The 22,981-nt window shown below is 40.4% G+C and overlaps 1 protein-coding gene across 4 annotated transcripts in view; it reads right to left on the bottom strand.

The window, feature by feature from the left end:
* Nucleotides 1-22,981, bottom strand: part of VDR (vitamin D receptor) — a 112,942-nt gene that overhangs the window by 26,178 nt on the left and 63,783 nt on the right. For all 4 annotated transcript variants that reach the window (XM_081317234.1, XM_081317236.1, XM_081317233.1 and 1 more), the window contains one exon: nucleotides 21,266-21,396. In XM_081317234.1, coding sequence (XP_081173360.1) covers nucleotides 21,266-21,396 — 131 coding nt within the window. The remainder of the gene's footprint in view (nucleotides 1-21,265; nucleotides 21,397-22,981) is intronic.

The following is a 22,981-nucleotide window of genomic DNA, read 5'->3' as shown; positions in this document are numbered from 1 at the left end:
AGAATTCAGGCTTATTTTACACAATCTTTGACACTGGAAGAGAATGCAAGTTTATTATAATGACTGAAATAGTAGTTTATCTTGGAACCAACTGATGCTGTCATTTTAAATATGAGCTAAAGCCAGTTGTCTCATGAATATTTATATATCCTGAAATCTGGCCTGCCATTTCCCAAACCAAACCAAACCAGGCTTAGACAGATGATGAGTGATTACATTTACAAGGCTATTCACCATGCCAAAAATCACTTGCCTTCACTGGTCTCATCCTATTTTTTTTAATGATCATATGCATTGTCTGTTAATATTTTTTCTGATTTAGATTCACTTCTAATTTAAGGAGTGTGTGTGTGTGGGGGGACCCTCTAATAAAAGTTCAATAACAGATTGATGTGTTACGATTGAACGAACCATGGTGGCGCAGTGCTTAGAATGCAGTACTGCAGCTAACACACTGCTCACTCCAGGAGTTCGATCCTGATCAGCTCAAGGTTGACTCAGCCTTTCCATCCTTCTGAGGTTGGTAAAATGAGGACCCAGATTGTTGGGGGGCAACATGCTACCATTATAAACTGCTTAGAGAGGGCTGTAAAGCACTAGGAAGCGATATATACTGCTCAAAAAAATAAAGGGAACACTTAAACAACACAATGTACTGTATTTAATAGTAGGATGTCTTATCTTGTGTTCCCTTTATTTTTTTGAGCAGTATATAAGTCTAAGTGCTATTGGTATTGCTACATGGTCTACCAAAACCACACTGTCAGAGGATGACCAAGAGTTATACAGTATATACTGCATGCTACTTACTGGTAAATATTATTTCCAATCCATTTGTCTGCCCATTTTGCTTATGGAAACATCATTTCTTTGAAAGCCTGTATCTGGAATCTTAGGGTCTTTTCCCATTGTTGAGCAGAAGCGTGGAGTAGATACTTGAGTTGGCTGAGAACTACAGTGGCACAGAATTTGGCATCTCGGTTATCCAGCTCTATCCTGTCGGTATTTCTTCTGTCCCCCAAAAATGCAACTGACTTGACTTCCCTCCAAGGTAATGGGCAAAAAAAGCCTAATAGATTTTTAGTTACCTTGAGGCTTCCAATGGATGGTGTCAGAATAAAGAGGAAAAAACCAACAATAGTTATGGACAATGTCGTGGCAATGTGGCAGAAAAATGACAGGGCCGGAGTAAATTTGTGCCATGGTTAAATGTAAAATGGAAAGGTTTTAGGTTAGAGCTCAGCACGGCCTATGGAAAAATAAGAGACTTACTGATGACATCCCTGGATAGGGCACCTAAGAATTTAATGTCTGTAGTCACACCTGAAAATTGTAATTTTAAAAATCTGGCGTGGAAAGAAGCCCTGCACTCTTCAAATATTCCATTCTCAGAAAACTTTGATTGTTAGACCTTCCTCATACTGGCATTTCCTTGCCACATGCCAATTCATTAAGGGAAGAAAAAGAAAAATCCATGGCCCAATTCCCCCCCCCCAATATTTAACACAGGAAATTTCAGTTGTACTGAAGATTAATGGCGTTTGCTGAATATTCAACAGGTACGTAGCGGGAATCCTATGTATATTTACTCCAAAATATTATGTTCGGTGACTTTTGCTCTCTACTGAGTCTGTTTAGGGTTACTACTGTAATGTTTATATTGTTGCTTGCACGACTGTTCGATACTGCAAACAATAAAGTACAAGCAGAACAGAAAGGCCTTTGCACAGGTAGTCCTTGACTTAACATTTCATTTAGTGATTGTTCAAAGTTACAAGTGCACTGAAACATAAATTTGGGGCTCAGTTGTGGTCGTAGGTTGAGAACTACCTCTATATCAAATACGCACTACAGCAGACATGTCAAACGCAAGGCCCGGGGGCCGGATCTGGCCCGCGAAGTGGTTTCATGCGGCCCGCGAAGCCATCCTGGAAACAGTGAGGGAACGACCCCCACTGCCTTGGCCCTGGCCCAGAGACCCTCCTTCTGCCAGAGACCCTCAGATCTGTCCCACTCCTGCCCGGGCCCCCATAGGCACCCTTGAGGCGAACGATGGTAGAACTGGCCACACCCACCCAGTAGGCCATACGCACTCTAGCCACGCCCACCCAGTAGGCCACGCCCACCCAGGCCATACCCACCCGGCCCCCTGAGGGCAACCGCAATGCTGATGCGGCCCTCAATGAAATTGAGTTTGACACCCCTGCACTACAGGATTTTTTCCCCCCCATAGTTTTTGCATTACCGGCCCTTGTAAAAAAGTTATTTTGGAAACCTTTTATTTTTATTTTATTTTTATTTTTTAAAAAAAACCCCAGTTACAAATTACTTAACACGCTGGAAAAAGAAATCCTAGCTGATAAAGCTTCATTTGTGAAAACATTGGTAACCTTTAAAAAAAAAAAACATTAGCAAATCACAAGGGAAACATTCGTCTTATGACCAAGGGCTGTTGGTTGTTTTTTTTTTTTCTTTTCAGACACTGGACAGAAAGAACATTTTATGGTTAAGGTGGAGTTTGGAATGAGAGGTCTGGTATGAAAAAATAGAAGCCAGGTCATTTGTCGCTGTGGCATAACTGGGTGATGCAAGGATTCTGCAGCCTGCAGCTACATCAGCCGAGTGTTAGTTAGCTGCTAGTGTTTTTCCAATACAAAAGTTGCACAACTCTGTGCATTCTTGAAAGTGATCTACAGATTAGGGTAGTGTCTAACTCGTGTCTTTCCAGACTATGAGGTGGCCTGAATGCCAACATTTTTTTCGGGGATGGAATGATATTGCTATATAAGCTTTTTTTTTTAAAGACTTACCTTCAAAATCAACCAACTAAGGCATTGGGATAATAAGTACCAGAATTGCTTTTAATGTTTATGAAAGCGGGAAAAAGGACTCTCTTAACTACTGAGAAGTAACAGCAGTTCCAGTAGACATATTTATATTTAGAATGTTACTCAACAACTGAACTACCTAAGAACTGGAAACTAGGAAATCCAGATGTGTAAAAATGTCATTGTTTATGGCTAACTCAATTGTGAAGCTAGAATCAGAATGCGAAGAATGCAAAGTGGAAAAAAAAGAACATTGGGATTAATACTTTGGGGACATGAATTTGGGAAGAATATCTGTACTGCGGATTCTCCTGCTTTAATTGGAGTTCTAGATTGGACAAAATAGTTTGTTTTGTTTCTCTGCTAAAACTATGCTGCTTTGGGAGGGATTCAATCGTCACACTAAGCATATTTTTTTTGTTCAGTTTGCTGTATAAACTGTAATCACAAATCATAGTCAAATTACAGATTTAATCTGTTGTGTGAACCCAGCCAATCTACTATACTTCATCAAAGATAAACAAATAACACCAAGACTTAATGAAATGTAAAACCCTGGGGCAGCTGAAACAGTCTTCTTGACCTTGAGAGTTTCCATAGATCTGTAATCTTTCTTTTTAAAAAGGCGTAAAATATAAAATGGAAAATTCCATTTTATTCTTAAATATGTAGATGCACTAAATATAAGCTACACATGTGCATGGCTGCACAAACCCAGTTACTAAGCTACCGTAGTCATAAAAGAAGCATGGGAACTTGTGTCAGGAGAAATAAAAGAACATTGAAGAGACAGGCAGAAAAAATATTAAATCAAACGATGGAGTATGTGGCATACGTACCCTATACCCATTTTAAATATTTTAAACCTGAGACTGAATCTGCTATGCACAAGACTGATAAATATTGGAACTTTTTTAAGGTTGGGGAGTAGGTCTGCTCAAATATATATTATGATTGATTGATTGATTAAAGCTAAGAGATAAAACAAATTAGCAAACATTTGTCCTTGTTTCAATATTCCTACTTGCATCAAACTAAAGCAAAAAAAGAGTTTCGATATTTTGATTCAGCTGGAGGAGTGACATGGACCAATTTGTAGTTCCATCTTTATTCTTTATTCTTCAGTCTACCCTGCCCTTACCAAAGTATGAAGCAACATGTACCTTATGAGGCATCATTACAGAAGAACTTATATTAAGCATTCTGCAAAATCAAATGAATTGATCCATGAAAGATCAAAATTAAATTGTTCATCAGCTAGCATTTATTGATGTGTCTGTAAGGCCTGTCTTACGCCTTTGGTCAATATATCTGAAGCTTAAATAAAGCTAACTCCTTCTAAGCTGGTCTTAAGGCTCCAATAACTATAATCAACACTTCAGCTCTTTCTCAACATCTATAGGAATAAACTAACACTTTTATTGAAATAATCCCAAAGCATTCCTTCCCAGACATAGTTGGCCAATGGAGCACATTTTAGCAGAGTGACAGGACCTTCTTTTTTTTTACTTTTTTATACCATTGACAAAAATTCCAATTTTTTTCTGTACATCACACACACACACACCTCTTTACTTATAGAGAGGGTGATGTTATTTCCTCAGAAAAAGTCACAGCGCATTTTAAAACTTGTGCAAATAGATAAATATTGTGGACAATGCTGGAAAATTGCAACAGCTTGTGTGCTAACACCAAGCGTAGGAAATGAATCACTGCAACTTCCCATGCAGCGCTGTGTTGAGAAAGAATGAAATGGAAATACTTTCAGATTAATGCAGATACTAATCCTATTACAGTTAGGCACCTGGATTTGAAGACTCCCATCTTCTAAGTCTTGAGGTTGGCTTTTGTGATACCTGTAGCTTGTTAAGCAGTTGCTGCTCTCTTCAGACATGACTACTATTCGTGGCTGTCTGCCAGAAAACACTGGGCAAGTAGCTAGAGCAATCTGGTGATGCTTCATCAGATCCACAAGTGCTTTGCATTTCCTCACTCTCTATTCCAATAGAACATGGCACATGGCATGCTGGGCATGCACTTTTTCTCAGTGTATTCTCATGCAATCATTGCATGGTTTTCCAGAAAGGAAGCTACATCATACAATTCTTCTATAATTATTTTGGAATAATTAATGTATCAGATAAAAGAGCTTTCTAGCGAATATATTTGCACAATGACAGGCAAAGGCAGCAGAGATATTTTCCCATGAACTGTACAGTATTTGTCCCCTATTAACATACCACATTCTCTTTACGGTAGTTTTATGAATACTTATTATGTGCGCTATTCCTCCATACTCTCCTTGTCTAGAATTTTATGACAGTAAAGGAGTTGCTAAAATTTAATAAAATATTCAGAGGATATAAACCACTGATGACTACCTTAATATACTATACAGTTAATATACGGTACTATACTACACCTAACGAAAGCAACAAAGTAGGAAAGCATGTTCACACTAATTTATACAGGAAAGTTTCAGCAAGTGTTGGAATTTGTCTAGATTTGGAAGCTAAGCAGGATCAGGCCATGACAGAATTTCAGGGATGAAACCTAAACTAAGAAGTCAAAAATTATTTCAAACGAAGATAACCAAAAACCATTTTCCTTTTATTGCCAAGAATAAATACTGGTTGCCTCCATTTAGTCATCAGGACCAGAGCTTGATTTGAGGACATGTTTAATTTATCGCAGGTAACGTTAGATATAACTATCCTTCACTGAACACACATAAATTAAACTGCCATATGCTTAGAATATTCATGCTTAGATTATCAGTTAGAATATACCTGGATTTGCATTTCTGGAGAACTCTATCCATCTAAAGCCATTATTTTCATAGGAACAAAAAACATCTGCTTTCAAATGTCTAGAGCCGTGATGGCGAACCCATGGCACGCAGAGCCCTTTCTGTGGGCACATGCACCGTCACCCCAGTCCTAGGCTTACAGCTGGGTTTTATAAAACCTTTTCGCTTTAGGCGTCCACCGCCATGTGCAAAAAAAAGGTTCAATCAATCAATCAATCAATTTCAACTTCTCATGGGGAAAAAAAGATCTCACAAAGTTGGAATTCATTGATTGAACTTTTTAGTCCCAGTCTGCCATTACCACCACAGCCACGCCCACCCAATGGGCCATGCCCACCCTATGAGCCACACCCACCCAATGGGCCACGCTCACCCGGCACCTGACGATACATAAGTGGGTTTTGGGTTGCAGTTTGGGCACTCAGTCTCTAAAAGGTTCGCCATCACTGGTCTAGAGCATAGGTGTCAAACTCGCCGTGTCACACATTGCTGGAGCTGAGGTGGGTGCGGCCTCCGCATGATGCAACCGTTCCGTGGGCTGGCAGTTTGACACCCCTGGTTAGAGGATGGAAAAGGCGTAATCATCAGAAGTCAAAAAATGAAAGAAGTCTCTCCTTGCTTATAGTATATATCTCATCTCCCACTCTGTCACAAAAAGTGTGCAGGTGGAACACAATGAGAAATATATATCAGAGCAAGGCCAATCCATGCAATCTGGATTGTTAATGGGCATTTCTACTTTTAGTTTACCAAAAAAACAGTTGGCAGCATTAGGAAACATCTTTGAATTACACTAATGGAACAGATTCAAAGAGCAGGATTGTGACCCTATATAGGCCCTAAATACTGTGGTATTTTTAAATTTAATTAGTAGTTATAGTGTTATAACACAGTGGTAGCTTTTTAATACTTGTGGGGGGTTTTTTCATTCAAGGAAGGAAGCTCAAAGACCATTCTATGTATATTTAAATATATTGTCCTCTCAAAGAATTGTATGTATCCTGGTGTCTGTCTGTCTATAGACCAATAATAGGAAGAAACACTCTGAGCATTGTATATAGAACTGAACTAATGAATGAAGTGAAACAAAAAGGTGGAGATACTAGTAAATTTCTGCATGAAAAAGGAAAAGTTGTAAGACAGATGTGGCATTCATTTTCCCAAGCTGACATCTTGGCAATGAGGCCTGTGTGCTGAATTTAGTAAATAATGAAGTCAGTCAGAATTATTCTCTAACTTATTGGAAAGAACGAACCTCCAGTAGTAGCTGCATAGAAACATACTCAGCTAGGCAAAGTTATGCAAGAAATGATTCATCTCTCTATTGGAACGATGAGGCCCTTATGGCCGTAGGAGTGAATGTCCTCTGGATTCCCTGTTCTTCTCCTACATTCACCATGGAAATGGGAATGAAAACGCTTCCTTAGATCCAATACTAACCTGATCTAAGGATCCAACTCCATAAATTTAAACCCGATGCATTAACATCATTTGGAGAGCAATGTTATGGTCCAAACTATATGTGGTTGTAACATTGATATTTGATAATATGAAGGAACTGATTGGGGTTTTGTTTACAGCAGAGATGGAAGAGAAATTTAGCCCTATGCTCAGTGAGGACTTCTTGATAGGAATACTGTATTACCTTCTGGTGACAGATTTTCTTGAATAGAAAAAAAAAATGGAAGGATTCAATTCTCCATCTGTATGTGGGATTCTGATAAGTGGTTAATGCTCTCCCCTTCCCAGATACTATTAATATAAACAGATCCTCTTCATGTTTTAAAATGTGTATGTTCCAAGTCTGTTTTGGCCAGGCAGCCTTCACAAACGCAAATTAATGTGTACCAAGAAAGTGCTTCTTGATGTTGCAATTTTTGCCGGAAGGTTCTTACAAGAATTCATTCAAGATCGATTTCAGCATCTTTTAAGCAGAATCTGATGGGTTCCCAGTTCGTAACATTGCCCTGCAGCTTGATGTAAACCTTATGTAGACTGCAAAGTTACAAGGCAGAAAAAACAGTGGGCTCCTTCAAAGAAAAAAAATAGTACAGAGTGATATATTTTTCCTACTTCCTGCCAAAACAAGAGTCCCACTAAACCAGTGGCCCCCAGTTTGTTGGGCACCAGGGACCATTTCCGTGGAGAGAGGTTTTTCCGTGGACTGGAGGGGGCATAGTTTTGTGTGCTGCCTGCACCCCGCTGATGAGACTTCGCTTGTTTGCATGGACAGGTTTCTGGCCCGGTGTTGGTCCATGGACCGGGGATTGGGGACCCCAACACTAAAGTGTTTTACTGGAACCATCAGCATTTTTAGGGAATTTGCAGCAAGAGATAAGGAACCTAAGGGGAAAAAAAAGAAGAGCAGCCAGAATTCAGAAACTGTGTGTCTTTTCCAATGCAGTGAGGGCACTGGCTTCTCTTGCCTTGTAAGGCAACCTGTATTTGGACTCATGGACAATTTCCAACAATTCCCCATGTCTAAAAATGTATCTGTGACTGGGCCATTATCAAAACCATGCAAGAATTTTTTTGTTCCCATTCATCAGCCACAAAGAAATTCTTTTCTCAAGAGCAGAAGTCCGTGGTACCAATATGGCTTGCTAAAAATAAGCAAATGATCAAACCAAGGTGTTTATGTCAAACTGCACCTATTCCTCAGTGGCTTGCTGCTGATTTTGAACAGCATGATTTCTAAGATTATAGAGAGGGGCTCAGTGTTACAGGAAGCAAGCAGGTGGCCCATTCTTTCTCTATCCTCTCTAATCTTGCATCCTGTGGCTAAAATGATTCTCCTGGTGCTGACTGTACGATGTTCTTTCTTAAATCTCTACAATAATTTCCTGCCCCTTCTGGATTTATCACAATCGAAATGCATAAGGATTTTGGTGTGTGACATGGGGCCTTCATTAGATCACATTGCAATAAGTAGAAGTTGCAGAGGTAATAAATCTTGCTGAGAGTAGTAGCTGGAAACCTTACCAATATTTTGGATGACGCTGCAAAAAACAACAACCACAAAATGCTTCTTTTAAAATGGCCTGATTTTCCTGCCTACCACCATAATTTGCTGTCTGCCTGCAGTTTCTATCCACTTATTGTGTGTTTAAGAGAGCATAAAAGATAAGAAACTGAACAGCTTGGAGTAGATTGGGAGATATCAGAACTTTGCAACATAAACATCTCTGCATTTGTACAACAAAAATAGGCGCACAATAGTTTGAAAAAAAATCATTCTGATGATATTGTTCATTTATGCTATGTTTATCTATTTTCATATAAGGGATGCTTTCATAAACCTAAGTGCCTTCAATTTTGAGAAAATACTTTGTTTCTATCCCTAAACACTGAACATATGTATTAAGTAGTCCTCAACTTACTACCATTTGTTTAGCGACCTATTTGAGGTTATAACTTTGAAAAAGTGACTTACGACCGTTTTTCACGCCTATGACCATTGCAGCATCCCCACAGTCTCACGGTCAAAATTGGGACACTTGGAAACTGGCATGTACTTATGACAGTTGCACTAGCCCAGGGTCACGTGATCCCCTTTGGCGACCTTCTAAAAAAGCAAAGCCAACGGGGAAACCAGATCCACTTGACAACTATACTACTTAATAAAGTGCAGTGGTTCATTTAACAACGGTGGCAAGAAAGGGAGAAGCTTGCTTAACAACAGTCTTGTTTAGCAACATAAATTTTGGGCTTCATTGTGGTTGTAAGTCAAGGACTACTTTATATATTCTTATAGTGAAGTATATCAATTCAACAAAGTTGTAACTTTATGGTTTGTCCCGATCGAGGAGTTGAAATCAAAGGGGACATTACTGTAGAGTGCTTATTTTAATCCACTCTAAAGTCCCATGAAACTATTGGGTTTTTAAGATGCTTCCTCTCTTATTGCAATATCCTGTCTAAGGGCCTTTTCCCACTGCTGAGTGAAAGGCTCCCCACCCACTCTTGAGTCAGCAGAAACACCAAGTGGTGTGAATGTACTTACCAATCCCACAGTCTCTGTCCCAACTCACTGAATGATACTATCCTGGTTAGGCATCTCCAGAGCATGTTAAACAAAACAATAGGTTTAACACACTTGCTGTGCTGCCACCCAACTCTGGACATCACCAACTGGGGGAAAACACCCGCCAACCCCTAGAGTGATGGATAATATTTTTGAGCTTCGCATCCCTTTCTCCAGATCTGAGTGCTAAGTGCTGGGAAGCGATTCAGGTCAAGATGGCAGTTGAATTTGTGCGCAAGAGTCCCGCAAATGGTGTTCCCAGGGATACAGCATACAGTTGTTGAGGTTGTAGCCTCCATAAGGTGCCAGCAAAGTACAGGAATCGGGAATGTTTCCCTTTCTAGACAAAGCAAGACGGAGTGATCCACCAGCTGGAAGGAACGGCACTTGGGCAGCTTGGCTAACAAGATGGCCAGCTTGCCCCCCCCCACCCGGTACGAATGGCTTGCTCAATGTGCAGGGCAGGGACGACGCAGGGCAGGGGTTTCCTACATCCTCTGATCCTCTGGCTCTTTTTGTAATGTGCTGAACAAAGCAGCAGCAGCTCTGGCCAACTGTCCCCCGCATTCAAGGAATCACTTGAATGTGATTCCATTCTTAGACTACGTAAGACTCTGCTTGGTGAATGAAGTAGCTGTTTGTTGCTCGCTTCTTTAGCTTAAGAGTCGACAGGATGGCAGAGGCCACGCTTTTTGAACTTCGCCACAGGGTTAAGTCCCCTGCTTGTTAAACCCACTGCTTTCAGTGGGACCTTCTGGTATATGGAAAAGTGGAATCGCTCTTCCAGTCATGAAACATGCAAAGAGTAAAACCAGGCACTTAGACCTTAATTCTTAACTACCATGTACAGAAGCATTAATGGAAACCGCCTTTAGTCACATCTGAAGAAATATGTTGCAAGGACAGTTGTTGCTGTTGTGTTTTGTTTTTTTTCCAGCCTTCAAGTCAGTCTTTGATTCTTGGTTGACTGCCTGAACTAGTCCCTGTAGTTTGTTTTTGTTTTTTGCAAGATTTTCAGAAGTGGTTTGCCCTTGACTTCTTCCCTAGGGCTAAGAGCGAGAGACTGGCTCCAGGTCACCCATCTGGTTTTATCATAGAATTCACAGTCTCCTTGTTTGCATCCTGGTGCCTTAACCACGACACTAAACCAGCTCCAAGACAGAGATCGGAATTCCTAAAAACATAACTGTTTCTCTTCTTGGTGTATAGTTTGAGAAAGGTTAAACAAAAGAAGCTTGAAAGCCAGTAGAAGTATGGAATTAAGCAAGAACTGGAGGGTTGTAGTAGTTCAAGTGTTGGACTACTAATGGGGAGACCCAATTTCTAATCCACCTTCTGCTACAGAAAACTGCGTGGGTGACTTTGGGCCAGTCACTCTCTTGCAGCCCAACTCTCTCCATAGGATAATTGTTGCAGGGAAGAGAGCGCTACATATGCCGTGCTGAGCTCTACATGAAAACACAAATCTAAACAAATTACCTATTTTATATTCAAGTTGCTAGCTGTTCAGATACTTATTACACTTTCTCAAAAACCATCAAGAGCTACATCTTTTTTGTGAAGATCCAGTAGTCTTGATTTAAATCAGAGAAGTCCAGTCATCAGTAACAGCCATGGGAATATCGTTATCACCATACTGAATATTCTACAGTAATTTACACAGGCTACCTTCAGAAAAACTGAGTTTCCAGTCACGCAAAGCCCTGCAGGTACTATATGTACGATAAAGAAGATAAAGAGTTATCGCAAGAATTATTGCAACAAAAATAAAAACGAGGTCTCGGGCACCCTGCGTAATGTCCGCTTGTTACTATTTTCTCACCTTTCCATTTCGCCTGCATTATGCCATATGATACGATCAGTTCTTCTTCAGAAAAGCCTCCAGTTTTCAGGAATAACTTCTGAGGGTAGTTCATGGGAAGGAGGTCTAATGTCTGCCCCAGTCAGGCACTTGGCAACTGGCTTGCATTTACAACTGGTTGCGGCATCCTGTGGTCACTTGCTTTTCGAAGATCTCTGGAGCTTGAGTTAGGGAAGCTTAGGCAAGCCACTTCGTTGCTGGGCCACACAGCGCAATCCCAGAAACAGCTGCCATTTTCCAAGCGACCCCAATTCCTCGGGGCCGTGCTGAAATGGCGCCTGGTTCTGCAGTGCGGGTCCCACAGCCCAGGAACAGTGAGGGATGATGCGGCTTGCCCTCCTTCACCAATGCGAGATCCAGAACTCTACAAAGCTTCAAAAGATCACTGTGTAATAAAGGGGATGTGGAGGAAGCTCAAGGCCTGCGGGGACCTGATTTTATTTTTATTTTTTTTGGGGGGGGAGAAGGCCCAAGGATTGTTAGGGACTCTGAGATCTGAAAAATGGAGCGTGGTGTGTCTCTGGGGATGGGTGAGGCTTTAGGAGGCCTGGGACAGGCAGGCCTGGGCCTTCTCTACGCCTCCCATGTTCTTTCCCATCTGAGGCACCCCTGCTCTGCTTAATGACCACATCGGGGAGAGCAGTGGATGGAGATTGTTAAGCAAGGCTTAACTGCCATTAGGACTTGCTACTGTAATGGTCAGGCTTCATTATTGTCACAGGTAGAGGACTACCTATACTACAAACCCCGCAGCTGGCAACAGCATCTCAAAAGCTACCGGATCATCCAACTCGTGGAAAGGTGGCAATGCCGTTCTATCTTTTTTTTTCTTTAATGAATCACAACACTTGTTTCCAGGAAAGAAAAAAAACACAACAACAGCTAGTGCTGTAAAAGTCCTGTTCAGAGATCATAACCTTTTTAGCAATTTGGCCTACAGGTCTTCAAAGCACATACTGTTCTCATTCATTGAACCAGAGGTCAGCGTGGAAGGGCTATTTTTAGCTACAATCTGTTAAGGTTTCCTTTATCAAGTAACTATTTCACTAAAAGGATCATTTACAAGTTGACTGCTACACTATACATGACCACCTTACTGTAGGAGAACATCCGCCTCCCATGCTGGTACTGGGCCTCCCTAATTCATAGTGGATGAGCTTTTCCTGAAAGTGCCCTTTGCTCATATTAAGGGTTGCAGAAAAATCAAAGTCCTCAAAACTCCTGGGGCTTTAATTTGTTATGCAAAAAGTATCTCTATAACAGGAAAACATCAACTCCATTTAAACGCTGCCTGTCTAAATGATCACCACAGGGTAATTAAGGGGGGGGACACTGTAAAAGGCAAATAACCATCTGATTTGTAGATTTGGAAGTCATCTGAACAAACTCTGTTTCTCAAACCGGCAATTGTTTCTCTGTGAAGACAAGATTTAATGCTAGCCCAGTGAAAAGACTGGATTCAGGGAGCAGTTGAACAGAATTTAATCTTCAGGCCTGCTTCCCAGTGCAGCTACATTGATTTCCTATAGCCGTGGTGGCGAACCTATGGCACGCCTGCCTCAGGTGGCACGCAGAGCCCTCTCTGTGGGCACGCGCATCGTCGCCCCAGTCCTAGGCCTTCAGCTCGGTTTTATAAAACCTTTTTGCTTTAGGCCTCCACCATGTGCAAAAACAAACAAAGGAACAAAAAGTTCAATTAATCAATTTCAACTTCTCGCGGGGAAAAAAAAAGATCTCGCAAAGTTGGAATTGACTGAACTTTTTAGTCCCACCCAGTCTGCCATTACCACCGCAGCCACGGCCCCCAATGGGCCACGCCCCCCCATTGGCCACACCCACCTGGCACCCGATAATACATAAGTGGGTTTTGGGTTGCAGTTTGGGCACTCGGTCTCTAAAAGGTTCGCCATCGTTGCTTTACCTCATGGTCTACAATTTTCAGACTCTGCTGGTCGTGCAGACCAAGCAGCACAGGAGGAGCAAAAGAAGAGAGGTGCAGGCAGCCCTCGATTTATGACCATAATTGAGCCCAACATTTTTGTTGTTAAATGAGATAGTGGTTAAGTGAGTTTTGCCCCATTTTACAACCTTTTTTTGCCACAGTTCTTAAGTGAATCGCTGCAGCTGTTGTTAAGTTAGTAGTACGGTTGTTAAGGGAATCTGGCTTCCCTGTTGACTTTGCTTGTCATAAGGTCACAAAAGGTGATCACATGACCCCGGGACACTGCAGCCGTCATAAATATGAGCTAGTTGACAAGCATCCGAATTCTGATCACATGACCACGTGGATGCTGCAATGGTCGTAAGTATGAAAAATGATCATGTCACTTTTTTTCAAAGTTGTAACTTCAAAAGGTCACTACATGAACAACTGTAAGGCTGTAAATCCTACAGCAGGGATTATTTTAAACGGATAAATTACAATTGTTGCTACTGATCTGTTTTACAAATTACCACAGGAAGCACTTAACAAATTTAATTTTTTTGTATCTTTTTAAAGCACGACACAGGTTTAATTTTGGGATCAAAAGTAGTACTTTACTCCCTCCAGGAATCGGTTATTATTGCCAGATTATTTTTTTTCTGTGACATTGTAATCAAGCCACCAATAAATGCATTTTTGGGGTTGTTGCTACATCTTTCAAATCAAAACCACAAGGTCTCTTTTCATGCACATCTCACCCACAAAGTCAGCACATAACTTCATGCTATGAATTTATTTCTTGGAAACATGTCCTTTTGCATTACTCAGAGGAGGAAAAACCCATGAATATTTAGTCAATCTGAACCCAAGAAGGTGTTTGGTTAACGAAGACCATGCACAAATTTGTTTTTTGAACCATGTTATAACATATACAATCAAGTATTAAAAGTGCTTCTTAGTCATTTCTTCAAAGGGAAGAAAGATTCAAGCAAAGCAAGGAAGGACATCATGGATGAGAAATAAATGATGAGAATGTACACATTCATACATACCCATCATGTTAATTTAGACCAATTCCATTCACTATATCATTCCATACATTTATATCCTTGCAAACCATTCTTGCCTCTAATGTATCGATATCCCACTTCGTGCAATTCTTAAGAGAAAGAAGTTGAAAACAGAATTACAACTGGAATTCAAGAGGTAAGTAGAATAAGGCCATTTTATGCTTTTCCTCCTTCTTAAAAACAAAAACCTAAAATACCTTCCAATTAACTGGGTGCATTGCTAGGACTCTCATCCTCTTCCCCTCCTGGCAATATTTATCATCTAACTTGCAACATGGCAGGAAAAGGAAGAGGACAGACCCTGTATATACAGTTTCCAAAGGGGCATGCTTTTGAAAAGGAAATCTAAATTCCAACTAGGGTTTCCCTTCTTTCTACAAATGAGGCTTAAAAAACCCTGCCTCGTTTGCAGAGTAGTCAGTCCTGTGACAACCAACGTCCTGCTTTGGTTCACCTTTAACACATCTGGATAACAATCAGCTTATTCAAGAAACTGTCCTATGAACTTTTCCTATCCCTCTATGAAAGGCAGGGAATTTGATCAGTGCTGTGATGTGAAGCAGACAATGGTTATGTAACTATACATTTTAAAAGATATTTCAGAGACAAAAAATTTAAATAATCCAAAACACATTAATAGCCCAGATATTTAAAAAAAATAGACACCAAAAAGGAAAAAGGTTAGTAATAAAATCCAAGACCAGCTACGGCTAAAATAATTTTCATTCAGTTGTCCAATCCACCAATATAGGATAAAGCAACCGAGAAAATGGGCAGTTTTCAATACATACAGGGAAGACGCCTTAATGGGCCAGTAAGGCGTCCGGTATTGGAAGAATCACTGTAGGAAAGGTTCTGCTGCCATGCTCCCTACTATTCCCAATAAGCCAGTTTAGTGTAGCACAGGGTAAGCAACCTCGGCTCTTTTATGACTTGTGGACTTCAACTCCCAGAATTCCTGAGCCAGCATGTCTCAGCTTGGAAACCTCTCCCTTTCCCCTCAGCACGGCTGGCTCAGGAATACTGGGAGTTGAAGTCCACGAGTCATAAAAGAGCCAAGGTTGCCTACCCCTGGTGCTGGCCTAGAAGCCGGAAGACTGTGAGTTTAGTCCGGCCTTAGGCACAAAAGCTGGCTGTGACTTTGGGTCAGTCACTCTCTATCAGCCTAACTCACCTCACATTGTTGTTGTTGTTGAGGAAAATAGGAGGAAGAAGTGTTGTGTAGTTCTCTGCCTTGAGTTACTTACAAAGTAACAAAAGGCAGCATAAAAATCTAATAAATAAAATAAGCAAATGCATAATGTCTGTGAAAAGCAGAGTCAACTAACATCCACATCTTGGCAAATTACTTCAGATCAATTCTTCAGATAATTCTGCCTCCAATGTTTCATAAAGTTGTTAAAAAGCAAGTAAGAGAAGAAGGAACTTTGTGGCAAACCGTAAACCAAAAAAAAAAATATCTGGGGAAGGAAGCACCACCTTCTGTTACAAATTCCAGAAACTTAGCAACTCTTAAAAACCAGAAGATACTTTTGTCTGGACATATCTTGGTCAAAAGTTCAGTGGGATGTGGGACTTCAATTGCTTTAGCATTCTTGGTAAATGACCAAAAGTTGGAAATGGATGGATAGAGCAAATCCATATTAATTCTCTTGGATATTTTAGCAACTTCTATTGATTGTGGCATTCTTCAGAACTGTCTGGTTGGGCAGGTTACTTGCCGTAATATATTGCAATAATTTTATTCCTCCTTCATCCAATAAGATGAAGTACTTATTGTTGCATTATACAAGAATGTCCCAGTGTACTATTTCCCTTTCGTTGTTTCAAATGCACATAAAATGGTGGCAGATACTATCTAGAGCAGGTTTCCCAAGGAATACATCCCTCAGGATGGTGCAGAGTCCAGGGGAGGTGTGAAGAACCTTTTACTTATACATAGGCAGAATAAATTCACCTTTCTCAAAATTTCATTGTATTGTTTTCATTGTTCATTGGTATTAATTTTGGTGTTTGTATTTTTTAGGAGAAGGGTATACACTGAAATTACACTAAAGGGAAGCATGGTGGCAAACCATTTAGGAAGCCCTGATCTAGAGTTTTGGAGTAAAGTGCCATAAGTAAGCTACTGGTGCTCAATTTGTCGTCTTCTTTTGTATCACCTAATAACAAAGAACCAATAGATACCTCTGAATGAAGGTCTCCTGTTGTGATTCAGCGTCAGCCTGTGATACCGGCAGCTGAGTCTGATGATTCTGAAGAGGAGGAGGAGGAGGGGTTTGGAGAGCCTTTGGTGTCAGAGGGAGGCTCTGATGCACTGCAGGACTCTCAGCCTAGCCCCTCTCATCATGTTCCTCATCAGACTCAGCTATGTGAGCACGAGGTATTGGATGTAGATGATTCACAGCTGGATCTATTCAGGGACGCTAGGAGCAGGAGGCAATCCAGCAGAGTAGAACAGAGAAAGGCAATGAGGTAACTCCGTGAGAGGAAGAGAAGACAATGAGAAGCCACACCTTGGGGCTGCTGATAAAAGGGGAAGGTGTGGGAGGTGCTGGTTGCTGAAGGCAGCCGTTTGAAGATCTTCTGCTAGAGTCCTGGTCTGTTATTCCTGTTTAACTCTTGTTTGAACTTTTGGTTTAACTCTTGTTTGAACTTTTGATTTCTTTGTAAATACATTTGGTTGGGTTTTTCAGCCTGTTAACTATAAAAAGGGGTTGTCCCTGACATTCAAACAGGGCCTGTTGTAGGCTGGAACAGAACAGCTCCATCAAATAATATGGACAAGATGAAGATTATTTTCTTCAATTTTTCTACTTCTGGTTTGTGTGCATGTAAGTTACAATCTATTCTGAAAGGCACTGTATTCTCCAATATGCTCTCTTTAGAAGAGCATATTGGAGCTGTGACTAGGGGGGCCTTTGCCCAGGTTCACCTGGTGTGCCAGTTGCGACCCTATCTAGACCGGGATGCCTTGCGTACAGTCACTCATGCGCTCGTGACTTCTCGTCTAGACTACTGTAATGCTCTCTACGTGGGGCTGCCCTTGAAGTCCACTCGGAGACTCCAACTGGTGCAGAATGCAGCCGCGCGAGTTGTGCTGGGGGTTTCCCGATACTCCCATGTTACACCTTTGCTCCGCGAGCTGCATTGGCTGCCGGTTGCCCTCCGGGTGAAGTTCAAGGTGTTAGTGATGACTTACAAAGCACTACATGGCATGGGTCCAGATTACCTACGGCAACACCTGCGGCCGGCGTCAACTTCCCTCCGTCCAGTGCGCTCCCACAGAGAGGGCCTCCTCAGGGTGCCTCCGATCAAAGAATGTCGATTGGTGGCCCCCAGGGGGAGAGCGTTCTCTGTGGGCGCGCCAGACCTATGGAACTGCTTGCCGGTTGAGCTCCGGACAGTCCCCGACCTTCGCTCCTTCCGGCGCGATCTCAAAACCTTCCTTTTTGAACAATCCGGCCTGGCCTGATGGGATGGGGTTGGGTTTTATAAATCGGTCTTAACTTTTAATGTGTATTAATTTATTTACGGGCATTGCTGTTTAATTACTTTTTAATTTTTGTATCCTGTTTTTATTATGTATTGCCCTGTTCACCGCCCTGAGTCCTTCGGGAGAAGGGCGGTATACAAATTAAATTATAATAATAATAATAAAACCCTGTAATAGGTTTACAGCCTACACTTGCTCCATAGCCCAGTGTTGTCCTTTGATTTCCACGTTGCTGGTAAAGAACAAAAAAATGGAAATACACTTGTTCAAACCTGGCAAGAGTCTACCTGCCTTTAAGTTTACCTGTGACAGAGCAATGTGCTCTATGTCAGGCTGCTTCTCAAGAATGCCTGCGAGCTTTAGCCAACACACAAAGCAAAAGTTGTGCTAACTAGTACACAGTATCCTTTCTATCTTGGCAAATCATTTTTGCTTCCACGCCAGCCTTACACCATACGCTGACTTTAAACATCATGGAACCGTAGCAAACTGTACATAATATCTCACATCTCCTTCAAATGTTTTAAGAGCTAAAATATTACCTGGCAGTTTTGAGCTCATTTTCTTTTTCTTTCTAGCATTGTCCTGCAAGTGAAGAGTCCTTCTATTTCCAGATCTATTGGTTGTGACAAGAATTGACTGACCTGATGTCATGGACTAGGAGAACATGACTGGCCAAAAGTAACCCAGCCAGCTTTCACGCCTAAGGCAGGAATAGAACTCACAACCTCCTGGTTTCTAGCCTGGTGCCTTAACTGCTAGATGAAGACTATACTCAGAAATGAATTTCCTACAGAGTGGAACACTTCTAATACACCAGCAACAGTTTGTTTATCTCTTTCAGGATGTATTCTCATGACATTCCCCATGCCCAGTAAAAGTTCTAGGTCTAATGTAAGTTTGGCCTCAAAAAAATGGAGTCTACATGGATCTAATTTACAGCATAGGGCCTGTATTTACCCCCACAAAAACTTCCGTGCAGTCTCCAGAGCCATATGAACCAAATCCTGTGAAATGAAAGCGCTTCCTCTTGCTTAATATTCTACCTTAAACCTATTAAAATTAATAATTTGTTGCCAACTTTTTGTAACACATCCTTCATTGGTCAACAAAGATGATTAGGGGCTGGAGGCTAAAACATATAAGGAACAGCTGCTGGAATTGGGAATGTCTAGTTTAATGAAGAGAAGGACCAGTGCGGACATGATAGCAGTGTTCCAATATCTCAGGGGCTGCCACAAAGAAGAGGGAGTCAAACTATTCTCCAAAGGACCTGAAAGCAGGACAAGAAGCAACGGATGGAAACTAGTCAAGGAGAGAAGCAACCTAGAACTAAGGAGAAACTTCCTGACAGTGAGGACAATTAATCAGTGGAACAACCTGCCTCCAGAAGCTGTGGATGCTCCAACACTGGAAGTCTTTAAGAAGAGACTGGACAGCCATTTGTCTGAAATAGTATATAGGGTTTCCTGCCTGAGCAGGGGGTTGGACTAGATGATGACCTCCAAGGTCCCTTCCATCATCATCATCATCATCATCATCATCATCATCATCATCATCATCATCATCATCATCTTTATTTATTTATTTATTTAATTTATTTAATTTATTCAATTCAATTCAATTTAAATTAAATTAAATTAAATTAAATTAAATTTTATTTATTTATTTATTTATTTATTTATTTATTTATTTATTTATTTATTTATTTATTTATTTATTTATTTATTTATTTATTTATTTATTTATTTTCCAAGACCACCGATTTTCCTTCAGATTCTACTTATTTCCAAGTTTAGGAAAGCTAGTTACTGCTCCCTTAGAGCTATCAGACTTGGGCTATGGGAATACAGGGAACTAGTGTATCGTAGCAGTATTTGCCCTTTTTTCTGTGTTGCCACAGAAATATGATGCCGTCCAGGTATTTGCTGACCTGGCTTTTGGAAAAGACAATGCTCAAACTTCAGGAAGCCAGGCTCTGGTTTTTGAGCCCAAGAACCACCTGTCCTCCAGAAATATTATAGTTGAGACAGAACAAGGTAGAGGAACTGATTTCAAGTGAATTTGTGGTAAAAGAATATATGATGGGAAAAGCAATGAAAATGTATATTCTCAAGATTGTCCAGAATAATATTGGTAATAATCACAGTAAGTCAATGGTGCAGATTTTAGGAAATAAAATCTGAATGTAATTTAGAAATAATTTATAGAATGTTACTTACATTGAGTGGAACAATATATGTGTTTTAGAAGTCATAATTAAAGCATTATTTTTTTTTAAAAAAATCCATTACTAACTATATTTACCATAGTCATAACCAGGAAGTCTACATAGCTTTCAGGAATAAGAAGTCTGCTTTGGACTCAGCCTTTCTTTCTCCAGACTGCATTTCTCTGCTGCTGTCTATTAGGATCAACAATACATTGCCTTGTCTCCATGTCATCGCACTCAAAGTAACTGAAGGTACTACAAATGATGAGAAGGGTTTCAGAACTCTAAACTGCCTATTGATTCATTACGGCCCTTCCATCTGAATAAAACTGATTTTTTCCCCCCTCCTCAGCTAAAACCTTCTTAATCCCGAAGCTACATAGAACTGATTTTTTTTCCCCTCCTCAACTAAAACTTTCTTAATCGTGAAGCTGAAAAGTTAAGAATGCACACGTAGGTCTGAAATCAGTACTGCTACAAAAGCATATTTTCCTGTAGGACTACAATATGCCACCTGTGTCTCAGTGGCTGCTGGCAGTCTCAGCAAATACTGCAAGATGTTCCTGATGTGGATGCCAATGTTAGCAAAAAAAATAAATAAATAATGAATTTGCCCCAAGTTTGCAAGATGGTGATGTTCTCACCTAAAATCTTAGGGTGTTGGGTTTTTATTACTCCAAATCGTATAAGATTTCAGGTGGTAGCCGTAATTTTGGTACGCCAATGGTGCCAAGCATGTGACGGTTCCCACAGGTGCCATATTGTTGACTCTTGGTTTATGTGGTATTCCTCAAAAACTTTGATAAACTACGTAATAGGCTCTACAAAGAAAATACGCGGGGACATTTTACCTACATTAGAAGGAGAGTGTGAGGCATCCTATTAAATGAGAGAAAGAGACATAGCCAGAGAGATTGAGTGAACAAGTGCCTGGAAACCTGAATCTGGAATTTTCATAATATTCTTTAAATAAAGAAGCCCAAGCTACTAACTCTCCCCAAATCTCTTGGGCAAAGAAGTGAAGGGACTATGTTTACTCACATTCTTTCATCATGCCTATGTCAACGCAGCGCTTCAGCCGGCAGGCTTGGCAGTGCCTCCGGTTATCTTTGGTAATTTTACAGTCACCATTGAATGGACATGTGAACATTGCTTTTCTTTTCATGCTCCTCCTGGAAAAAAAATAAAACGGAAAATGCATCAAATTGGTTTACTCCTTGATAAGCTAAGATGTAATTTGTAGTTTCTGCACAGATATTGTCCTGAAAATAAATAGTGTGGAAGACTGGCATATAAAATGAGCTGTCCCTTAAAAGGCAATATGCATAGCTTACCACCAAACACAGGAGGGATATCTCAAACATAACTATAGTTCTGTTTCTAAGAAATATGGGTATTTTTAAAATCTGCTCTGTTATTATACTTGGAAGACACTAACAATGTGCATGTCTTCATGTCCCCCCCCAACAAGAATTTAATATTTTGTAGACAATATACAGAAAAGCAGTTTCCTGACAAAGAGAAACAGCCTGTACAATAATCAGGAAAACATTAACCATAGTTCACATGGCTAAAACAGCCATTTTTAAATATAGAAAACTAACTAGATTAAAAACTCAATGGAGGAAGGCTTCCACCTCAAATCAGCCACCTCAGGCCACAGTCATGACTTGTGATACTATATATTTTTTTCTTATAAGCTTTCAGTCATTTCATTTGCTTTCTCAGACCCATGAAATGGATTCAGAATGCAACTTTAAGTACATTGGAGGATTTATCAGTTCACAAAACCAAAACAGAAATTAAATAGTTTGGAAAATATCAATCACAACACTTTGATTTCAAACTTGTCATCAATTAATGCAGAATGAAGTGGGTTAATGTAACATGAATCACACCTGATTTGTATTTTTGAAAGCTTGTCATGGCAAATATACTCATTCGGAGTTTAACAGTAAGCTGCCTGCTCCATCAGACATATATACTCACTAAGCTCAGTGCTTAAAAGGCTATTATCCATGTTCCATCTGCAAATGTTTGATGCAATGGCAGTATAGAATATGATGCTTTAATCTAAATGTTTAGATAATTAAATAAGTACTATCTTCTGTTGAAAATGACTGTTGTCTATGCATCATGTAGGAAATTTGAACAAACTGAATGGGAATGTCAAAAGATTAAAAAAAAACCTATCAACATCTGTCAGGCAAATATAGAGCGTATGAATACACAGTGTATGAAGAGAGGGCAATATTATAAGCCTAAATGTTGGTGACAGTATAAATAGCATTTAGTGTGGAAGGGAATGATACATACACGTCTTCTTCCCTAAAATAAATTGATAAGTACATAGAAAATGTGTTCTATAAAGAGCTGGAAAACTAAGTAAATGTTTGCAGTTGGAATGAATTAAACACTGCCTAGTGTTTAATCTTATTTAAATGATTAGGACAGGTAGACTCTGTTGAACCGAATCATTTGGAAATGAACTGACAGATCTGCTGGCTAAAGAAATCCAGAAAACCAACCAGAATAGCACCTGACAGGAATCAGAAGCTTTTCCTAAGTCCCAGTGGTGAATCACCACGTAACCTTGGAAGCCTGATTTTAAGAAATCATCATACCTCAACTGTTATTGAATTTCCTTTTCCCTCTTTGGCTCCAGAGCATAGTCGAATGGGCTAGCACTCAAACCATTCCCTGCTTTTGGAACGAGTTTCTTTTCATCTTTGCAAGGGTATGTTCAGTGATGGACAA

Source organism: Vipera berus (genome assembly GCF_964194415.1).
Source record: "Vipera berus genome assembly, chromosome: 2".
Lineage (NCBI taxonomy): Eukaryota > Metazoa > Chordata > Lepidosauria > Squamata > Viperidae > Vipera > Vipera berus.
The sequence above is the reverse complement of the archived record's forward strand: the minus strand, read 5'-3'. Positions and strand labels throughout refer to the sequence as shown.